This window comes from Aplysia californica, unplaced genomic scaffold (assembly GCF_000002075.1).
Source record: "Aplysia californica isolate F4 #8 unplaced genomic scaffold, AplCal3.0 scaffold00584, whole genome shotgun sequence".
In the NCBI taxonomy this organism is placed as follows: domain Eukaryota; kingdom Metazoa; phylum Mollusca; class Gastropoda; order Aplysiida; family Aplysiidae; genus Aplysia; species Aplysia californica.
In genome coordinates, this window is record NW_004797854.1 from 56,038 (window position 1) to 66,667 (window position 10,630).

The window sequence follows — 10,630 nt, forward strand, 5'->3', positions numbered from 1 at the left end:
CCAATAACAAACCCGTCCCAGTATGCTTTTTGAAATTAAAGCTCTCTGGGGTCGGTTCGTGTTGGAGGCTATTGTTCATGAGAAATATTGGGAAATGATCCGCACGGTCATCCAGCACAGACCACTCAAAATCTGGGACCAGGTCAGGGGTGTAGAAAGAAAGGTCGATGGATGAAGTGTTAAGGATTTGTTTCAGTAAGTTGAGGATTTACCATTTAAAAGACTGATGTTGTTTTGAAATAAAAGTCTTCTATTGTTTTTTTTTCCTTGTTGCCAGTGGATTTGTCTCCCCAAATGAGGTTATGTACATTAAATGGTGTTTGAGTCATTAAGCTGGGTAATTTTGAGGTGGTAATTTGACGGGACATATGGAGCAGATCGTGATTGGTCTTATCAGGGTGACCCATACAGCTATAGCCTGGAGGGTAATGGTTGTCCTAAGATGTACATGTATTTGTCTGTGGAGGGTGTTGTTGTCGATGTATCGTAGATGGTGGTTCAACCAGACGCTGTCTGGTTCTCGGTGTGAATATGATGATGAGAAGTAATAGCTTTTAAGTCAATGTTTGAAGCCGGGGCGAACTTTGTCTCTTGGACACAGGCCACAAGTGGGCACAGTGTAACCTGTATGTGTTGCAATTCTAGAATGGAAGGTCGGAGTCCTCTGGCATTCCACTGCAGGACCGCCATTAGACCATTTGTTAAAGATTTGGAGCACAGAGGTCCCGTCTTCTCTGAGCTCTGACTCCTCCTTGTGGGGGAAGAAGAGGATTTGCTTGGCTGCCGCCCTTTATTGGGCAGCATCCAACCGGGAGACTTGGGGAGGGAGTTACGGCTTCCTTCCTTCCCGGATCGGAGGTGTCATCCTCCTAAGGGAGGGGGTATCATCCTCCTAAGGGAGGGGGTATCTGGTGGAGGGGTAGGGGTAGGTAGGGCAGACGAAGGGAGTTGGAAAGAAGGGGGAGGGGCTGGATGAGGGGGAGGGGGCACCTCAAACACCATCAGAGGGGTGGGGCGTGGGGAGAGAGAAGAAGAGGGGACGGAGGAAGAGTCCACCTCGTCCTCCCCTAGAACTCTGAAACAGTTGGCGAGTGGCCCCTCGAAGGTGGTTACTACAGGGGTAGGAGGTACCTTCTTAGTTTTATTGCAGTTTCGCCTGTTGACCACGGGCTCTTCGAGGTTGGCAGTAGAAGTACTGGCCGACGTCAATACCGGCCGGACTGGACTGCCTTTGCGTTTAACCGACCAGGGACCGGGGTCATAACTGTCGGGTAGACAGTCTTTCGAGCCTTCTGAAATGAGCAGCCATTTCGGGCTTTGACTCTTGGATGGTGCGTTCTTGGAACCAAGTGTTGGCGATTGTGAGAGAAAGAAAGGACTAGCACTAGTCTTTCATACCTTTTCAGGATGCCCGGTCTTGCCACGACGAGTACACACGTCTGCGTGTCGGCATCACGACTGGCCACGGCCAAATTTCTGGCACTTGAAGCAGCGCAGATGGTTTTACACTTAGGGTTGCATGTCCAGGACCAGGTATGCTGCTCGAACAGTGGCTGGTGGGCAGCACGAATCGAAAGTCAAAACAATTGTGTTCCTTTCAAGGGCAGTCTCGCCCCGCCGAAGAGTCATCTAGCGGGCTTCGACCACACCCTCACAATATCGCTACAATTTTTTTCTGAAGAGCAGCCTTTCACCTCATGACTGCGGACGACGCTCTTCGAGCAGTTGAACTTCTTGTGTCTCCAAGATTCACAAGAATACCATGGAAGGTCGTGAGATCCAGGGGTCCAGTTATTTCTGTTTCATATGCAAGGAGTGCACTGGAAGACAGTTTTTGGACGTTGGCGGGGATGTGTCCCAGTGTCTGTGTTAAAGCATCTCCTGTTATGAAAATGGTTAGATCTGTGATCTTCTTCTGTGCATCGAAGTTGCGGATGGTCAAGTACGGCTGCTCTGGAGGCTCCCTGGGAGGAGGGAGAGCACAAGCAGCCGTAAAGATCGGTTTTCCTGGTTGTCTGCTCGGCTCGGTGGCTACACCCGCTTCTGCGAGCAGAAACTTTTTTAGTATCCTTGGGGACTGGAGACGGGTCAGAATGTTTTGGAGGATTCAATGTGTGTTGGGATGCTCTTCGACTTCGGGGCTCCCCGCCCACCAACGAGTCAAAGAGGGGAAACATTGCTCGGATGACCAAAGCTGAGCCAGGGCTACTCTGGAGTTATACTCTCCATGAAAGTGTACTAGACCCTCGCATCAAGATTGACACACGGATAAACTGGAGGGGCTTCAGCTCCCAACCGATTGAGTGGCATGGGCAGTACTACCCTCCCATCTAAGAGGAAAATCTGGGCCAAAGAGGTAAGTTGGCGAGGGACAGTCCGCAGACTGATCTCACTTCAACTACCAGGTACCCGGTTTCCACAGGTTGCACCCCACGGTCAACGAGGCGCCCATTTTGTGGGATGGACGACCTCGACTTTTGCTGCACACGGGGTAAGCGGTGGAAGAAATGATAGAAGAAGGGAGAAAGGAGGAAGGAGAAAGAAGGAAGGAGAAGAGGAAAATGCACCAAAAAAGATGTTGCACAAGGATCCCAGGGACAGTGGGTCTTTTCATATATCCCCAACCCACGGGTGAAGTAATAAACATTATAGGCACCCAATGCCCTTAAAAAACCATTTATACTCAGGAAGTCCCAATAATGGACCATTTGTGTACCTTTGTGCAAAAGGTCAGGAGGTCGTGAAGTCCACATAATGCAATGTCCCACTAACGTTAGTAAAAAAACATACTGGACTAAAATTTTAGGTAGCTTCTTCAAATTTGGTGGACAATGATGTTTTAGTATCGTGGACTTACACTGTAAATTTTGATTGATTTCACCCATAACTTTGGATGATATGGGGTGTCCACATAATGTAGGTCTGGGGCAATGTCCACATAATGACCTCAAAACACGTATGTGTGTGTGTGTGTGTGTGTGTGTGTGTGTGTGTGTGTGTGTGTGTGTGTGAGAGAGGGAGAGAGAGAGGGGAGGGAGAGAGAGAGAGAGAGAGAGAGAGAGAGAGAGAGAGAGAGAGAGAGAGAGAGAGAGAGAGAGAGAGAGAGAGAGAGAGAGAGAGAGAGAGAGAGAGAGAGAGAGAGAGAGAGAGTTACAAATGGGCGCTGGGGCATAGATCTACATCTCGATCGAAGGCGCATTATTTGGGATAAGTACCTTATCACATAAACACATCCTCGTTTCTTTCCTTCCCCAGCGTGCTGCTTGTTCGGGGGCAGGTGCCGTCGAGGATGCACGGTGTCCGAGGTTCAGTTTGGCGTGCAGACAGACTGCCGCGGCACTGCCACTCCGAGGTGCTGCATCAACGCCGGCCCTGCAAGACCGGCCGCTGTGACTACAACGACAGCCAGACCCCCGCCACTATCTGTGGCACAGAGGCAAGGACGTGAGTGAAACGTTTGACTTTGACAGGAATACAAATCTAAATACTTTAACTTTAAGAATAACAACCTGTCCCCGTGGTTTTATGCATCCCGCGTAATTGCTCAAAATTTGATCTTTTTTTTCTTCAAATTAACAGAATCGCATAATTTCACATTTTTGGGTTCAGTTTGCATAATTTCATAATTTTTCTTGCATAAAACGACGGGCTGTTTTGAGTAGGCCGAGTGACTAAGAGTAATACCATGGGGTCAGTTAATTAAGTAGTATCTGCTCTACCAAAATCATAAGATTATTCGGAGTCTATATCAAGATATTCAAAGAATGGCATTCGGAAAAGCTTGACGTGTTGAGAAACTCAATTTTTTTAACGTCAAATTTCTTAAGACTGGGTACTGAGGAAATAAAACTTTTTAAAATTTTGTGGTTGCCAATTTATTCTAAGCTCTATACGGAAAAGAAAGCTGGATGTTGCAGGCCATACATTCCAAGCGACATGCCAACTTCCGTTGCCCATACACATGTAAATGTGAAGCGTACTGACAAAATGAGTTACTTCTCGGATTCAGGCCTTAAGGAAATAGACACATCACACTTATAGGTGAAGTTTTTACAATTTATAAGTATGAAACAAAAGGAGTGTTATACTTAAAGAATTTGGCATCAATAGAACATTTACCAATTTGACCTTAAAGTGTCAATTTTTGGTCAACATCTCCATTTGTGGACTGCGAGAAGTAACTCATTTTGTCAGCACGCCTCACAAATATTATGTATTGTGGACCAAGATGCATCGCACCCATTTGCTGAAAGATTAATCGTATGGCCAGGAACATAAAGGTCCTAAGTCACAAATTGTGCTAAAATACACTTCTTCATATACATGAAACACGAAAGGTGAGACCACACAAATCTACAACAATGTAGACGTCATACTTTCCCCTGGTCAGAATGTGGCGCCAATCCAGTCATCCAGCCGCGCGTGGTGGGCGGTGCCCCCGTTTCCCCTGGAAACTGGCCCTGGATGGTGCGCTTCGTCTTCACCACAAACGCGCCCCAGGGCACGTGTGCCGGAGTGCTGGTGGATGATGACACTGTCATCACAGTGGCTCACTGCGTCGTCGGGTGAGTCTTTCAGCAAGTTCGTTTTTATTTTGATTGTTTGTTTGTTTGTTTGTTGTTGTTGTTGTTGTTTTAAATTACATGAATACGTGTACTATTTTTTTTCGTTTTTGTTAAATGTAGGCTAGGTGTTTTACGCCCCTATTTGCACAGAGGCGCACTGCGACGTCGGGTGAGACTTTCAGAAAGTTTTTTTTCTCTTTATATTTGTGTAGTTGTTTTTTAAAAATTAATGCAAACTAGATGTTTTACGCCCCTATCGGCACAGTTACTTAGATCATTTAGGGAACAGGCTTCGACTCTGCTTGTCAGGACCAATCATGGTTGAGAGGAGAGGGATACAACGTCCCCGTGGAGAGACCGAGATACTCGATTAAAAAAAAAAATGTATTTCCAACACAAGGATTGAACAAGGTCTTTAGCGTGCGACGGCGAAGCGCATAACCTCTACAACACAGACGCCTGTGGACACATTGCCAGGTGGAAGTTGAAACATTAATGATTTAACTGATAAATCTACATGTACTGTCTGTGTTTAAACTTCTGTCTATAACATGCGTAAGTCTAACCAGAAATCCAGGGGACAATGTGAACCAACAACACCAAACACAACTAGAGAACTAGAACAAAGTTTCTCAGAGCGTGTTGACATTTCGTTTGGTATGCTGGTCTACATTGTGAATGACCTTGGTTCAAATTTCCACCAAGGTTTGGAGTTCTCAAGGCCCTCTACACATTTGCTTTGGTCCCGGAGTTAATTCGGAGGCCGCGTCACGACTAGACTAGCTTTCAGTGTTTTCATCATCATAACAGTGCCAGACCTGAAACGGACATCGGCGATCGTGATTTTATATTCATTTCTCCGTTCGAATGCTCCGCAATTTCCTAGTATTATCCTGAGGTTTCCCCGTCACTCATCTATTTAGATTTTCCAAATACATTTCTCTGGGTCTACCCTCTTATTTGCCTTCTGTTGTTGTTTTGTTTTGTTTTTGTCCAGTGATAGCAACTAAGCTCGGTTGATCAACGCCTTTATGTCGAGTTAAGTGTTCTGGAAACTATATTTGTCTCTTCCTAATTAATTGTTATCATTAGTGAGCTTCAAGGATGTTAGCTTGTTCAGGACTACATTTACCTAATCATTGATTTAAATTGGCCTACATTTATCTAGGCCTAATCAATTATTTAATTTTAAATTTTAATCCGTTCCCAATCTTCCACACAGGGTCCAGCCGAGCCAGATGCGAGTGTTTGTAGGAGACGTGAACGTTGCGGCCTTTGACCCTGACGAGGAGCTGGTGAATGTTCTCAGCGTGGAGCTCAACGGGAACTACAGGCGTGGTGTCAGGGGTAAGATTATAAGAACTGATCTACTAAGGTCTTGATTTATTACTGTGAAAATGTCAAATGATTAAAGGTTCAACACCCGTATCAACCCAATTAGGTTATTTCAGAGGCGTGACCTCCGAGTGTTACGTCCATCTTCGAAAGGACCAAGTCAATTAAGAAATTCGTGTGAGGTGCCCTTCTCAAGGACACAACCACGGACCAAACTGAGGCTGCTTTAGCCACCGAACCTGCAATTTCACTTTTGGCTACCGACGCCACCATCATTTACCGCTGTACCCAACCACACATTTCTTATACATGTACCTATCCCCGTGATTTTATGCACCCCGCACAATCTAGCAAAAAAAAATAAATTTTTGTGTGCATACTTTCTGATTATTTAAATATTTCCCTTTATCATTCTTTATTAAAATTAACAGAATTGCATAATTTCACATTTTTAGGCTCAGTTTGCATAATTTCAGAATTTTTGTGTGTGCATAAAACCGCGGGGACAGTTATACTTAAACATGTAATAAATTGTTGACCAATCGAATCGTTACTGCGCAATTACTTACATTATATTCGGAACAATGGGAGCAGAAATAATCCTAGTCCTGGACCAATTCCCGACTGGTCTGGGTTTATCGTCGTTTTCGTAGTCATTTGAGTACGGTTTGCGGTACACTTGTTCTATGCTTGGCGCCTGCGCTCGCGAGGGCACGTACGTACGCCTTCGCTCTTCCATCTCCGATAGTATAGGACTGTGTAAAGTTTGGGTGCGCTCATATGAGAATTACCTAATGCAGTTGCAAGCGCCGTAAAACACAAGTTATTTACCACAAATAAAATTGGGTTGGGGGGGGAGGTGTTCATAGGAAGCGTATTGCCATATTGTCGTTTTGCATAATAGTAAACAGCATTGTAAAATGTACTGAGCTATCATTATGCCATTTTTGGCTTTAACGAACGCATCCACACACCACATTTATAGTAAACGCTATCTCTTTTGTTAACATAATTTATTATACACCCCCCCCCCCCCCCCCAATCTTACGGTAGCTCGTTCGGCGTAGATAGCAGTGGACCGTGTTCAATCAGGCGGGATTTACAGTAGACCCCCGAATCGCGGTAGACCGTCATCCAAACCAGCATCGAGTATGTGTGTATATAATATATTTTAAAAATACTATATAGTAGGCCTATTATATAATATGCGTGTTTTTCTCTCTCTCACTCTCTCTCCCCCTCTCTGTGCGAGCGAGCGCGTGTATGCGTGCACACGCGCGCGTTGTGTGTGTGTGTGTGCGCGCGTGTGCAACACCAATCATATGCACAAGTGTTTGGACAATAATCATATTATAATTATTATTATAATAATCGTATATATGATATGTGTTATAATCTTAACTATCTTATTTTCTTATTTCATCTGATTTCCAGGCAACGACTTTGCCGTGGTAAAACTTACTCGTCGCATCACGTTCACAAACAACAAGCTGCCTGCTTGTCTGCCAGACCCCGCCACACCCGTGAACCTGGGGGCCCAGTGTTTTGTGGCGGGCTGGGGCGTGGATGAAACTGGACAGGGTAATACTAATAGTAACGGTTTTTTCACCCTTTGTGTTAATTATAGTTGATGCATTGTTTAACCCCCCTCCCCCCCCCTCTCTCTCCCTCTCTCTTTTGTTTGAATGAAAGTTCAACTACTCACTTGTATCACATACGCGTGTGACACGGACACATCATGCATATTATGATAAATTACACATACACGCATAAGAATAATAAACATAGTATGTGTACATAGCCTACTGGTATAGGCCTATAAAATGTACAAATGTATTTCTATATCATTTAAATAATAATAAGTATATTACCTCTTTCCAACCCTTTGGCAATAATACATGAATACATGTAATTGGTCCAGGAATATTTTATAATTAAAAAAAAAACTGCAGGAAAATGTTACACAGTGTCTGTATAATTCTATCCCGTCCCGACAGTAATAGCAATGTATAATAAATATATATATACAGCGGCGTCTGAAATCTGTCGGAAAACGGGATTTATAAAAATCGGTTTATCAGGGTTTTCAAGTTAGTAGAGATCGAGACTGCTCAAATAGGAAGGGGGATAAAAATGAGAATTTACTCTTTTTCGGTTTACCGCTGTTTTCGGATAAGGCGGACTCCACTGTAACTTAGTGTAACAGAATACAGCACATTGAAAATGTTTAGTTAGTTTTAGCAACAGTTTAAAAAAAGTTTTAGTAGAGGTTTTTCGGCGCTCGCAACTGCATAAGGTCATATAAGCGCCAGAAGATTAGAGGTGTTACAAGAGAGTAACAAACATAAAAAAGAAGGAGGGGAGATAAGGACGATAGATGTTTGATAGGAAAGAAAAAGCAAACCACACCAGAGCACCTGCCAACCACCCACAGTAAGAGTTTTACGGCAATTGCAGCACAAGAAGGTCATATAAGTGCCGAAGATGAGAGGTGTTACAAGAGAGTAACAAACACACAAAAAGAAGGAGGGGAGATAAAGATCATAGATTTTTTGCTTGGAAAGAAGAAGTAAACCACCCAAGAGCACTCGCCAACCACCCATCATTGAACATGCATTTCTGAACAATAAATGTGAGGGAGCGAGGTGAAATCAGGCACTCGTCAAAATAATGAAAGTCAAGAATAGGCATTTTCCCGCAGGTTTGGGAATTTTTATCTAATTTTTGTTTTCGGTTCAGCACTTTTCATGTTTATTAGAGTAAGAGCACATTTCGGAGTGGATTTTACTGAAAAAATGTTGATTAAAGGCAGAAGAAATGTAAATTTTCAGTTTCCATGGGCTCCCAAGCTAAAGAAATAACTCAACTTTGGCGGCCATTTTCTCACTAATTTTACCTATGAGAAGGCAGATGACCCTTACCTCCTTCAATCGCACATATCTCAAGATAGAATTAGATGGATATTTTTTTCACCCAAAACAAGAAAAATGGACAGGCCTTAAGATGATACCATCAACCCAGTATGCCTGTTCCCGTAGCGATTGACGGGCTGCGTTTTTTCACGTAATTCTGCAACATTTGTATAATTTTGGATTCCCCGCATTTTTTCACCTTTTTTTCCACAAACCAATTAATTAACGCCTCGCCATGTGACTAAAGGGAAGTAATCACCGTAATAAGTCTCATTTAAGTGAAAAGTTGTTTTTTTCCATTGTTAGAAGATCTTGGTTATGGGTTGGGATTTTGTTCCTTGAGCATGTTCAATTTTTCAATCCATCAAAAGTTGTTCTCATGTCTGCTGATGTTTCATGTCAGACAGGTGTCCACGGTTTTAGTAATGTTCCAGCATCAGAGGTCCAGATGTCCTTTTTTTTTTTTTCATTTTTATTTCCCCTACAGAAATAGATCTAGATCTACAGGTGAAAGTTACTGAGATATTTTTTGGTTGTTTGTTTTTTTTACTGATGTGTATTGTTTTTTTTCCAAATACACAAACTACAGATACTGATATGTTCTGTTTTACATTTTTCTGTACATAAAACATGAAAATCATGAAAATTCGTGTTGAAAAAGTGTAAAACATGTCGCAAATGGTGTTACGGTAACTTGCATAATTTGTTTTTTTTTGGGCATAATTTGGCCATCTAAATTTGCATAATTCTACGGGGACAGGTATGCCCAAAAATTGACGAGAGCCTGATTCCTCCGTGTCGTGCCTCAAATGATAATTATGCCACTCTTTCCTGTCCGAGCAGTGAGCCAGGTTCTCCGAGCGGCCCGTGTCCAGCAGATGGACACCACGGTGTGTAGTGCTATCCTAAGTGCAGTGAGCGGTAACCCAACAAGCACAGTTGTCCCCCAGGACGTCCTCTGTACAGACCCGACACAGACCCAGGCCGGTGCCTGTCTGGTGAGTTACATCATACGTGTGCGTGTGTGTGTGTAAGTGTGTGTGTGTGTGTGTGTGTGTGTGAGAGAGAGAGAGAGAGAGAGAGAGAGAGAGAGAGAGAGAGAGAGAGAGAGTGTGTGTGTAAGTTGTGTGAGAGTATGTGTATGTTGTGTGAGTGAGTGCGTGTGTGTATGAGAGAGAGAGAGAGAGAGAGTGTGTGTTTAAGTTGTGTGAGTGAGTGCGTGTGTGTATGAGAGAGAGAGAGAGAGAGAGTGTGTGTTTAAGTTGTGTGAGTGAGTGCGTGTGTGTATGAGAGAGAGAGAGAGAGAGAGAGAGAGAGAGAGAGAGAGAGAGAGAGAGAGTGTGTGTTTGTGTGTGCGCCCATGTGAGTGTGCATGAGAGCTTGTGCGCGCCGTGTGCGCGCTAGTGCGCAAGTGTAGGTCTATCTCAAACCTAAGAAAAGAGAAACATCAACACACAATTCCTGTACAAGAATGCTAATACATGAATATATATAATATAATGCCTTCCATGTTCACAGTACGACGATGGTGGAATGTTGGCGTGCCCAGACAGAAACGGCCGCTACACCCTAGAGGGACTGGTGTCCGAGTATTCCTGTGGCAACGTGCCCACTGTCTACACCAGGGTGTCAAACTACACCGAAGCCATCCTTGCCAGACTATAACTACAGTAGTAATAGTAGTACCACGCATTGATCAATAATGATACTACTTGAAGTGAAGGGACTTCCCGTGAAGATGTATATGTATTGCCTAATCTCCACAGTGCTTTTAGTGAGGTTTTTTAAACGGCATTTGCAACACAAATAGGTTATACA

The 10,630-nt window shown here is 43.8% G+C and overlaps 1 protein-coding gene across 1 annotated transcript; it reads left to right on the forward strand.

Moving 5' to 3' along the window:
• The first annotated feature begins 2,575 nt into the window (after positions 1-2,575).
• LOC101864015 (chymotrypsin-like elastase family member 2A) lies at positions 2,576-10,477 on the forward strand. Its single transcript, XM_013087396.1, has 7 exons — positions 2,576-2,600; positions 3,256-3,444; positions 4,391-4,565; positions 5,788-5,912; positions 7,335-7,481; positions 9,656-9,810; positions 10,331-10,477. The coding sequence occupies exons 1-7, from the start codon at positions 2,576-2,578 to the stop codon at positions 10,475-10,477; spliced, it is 963 nt and encodes a 320-aa protein (XP_012942850.1).
• The last annotated feature ends 153 nt before the right edge of the window (positions 10,478-10,630 follow it).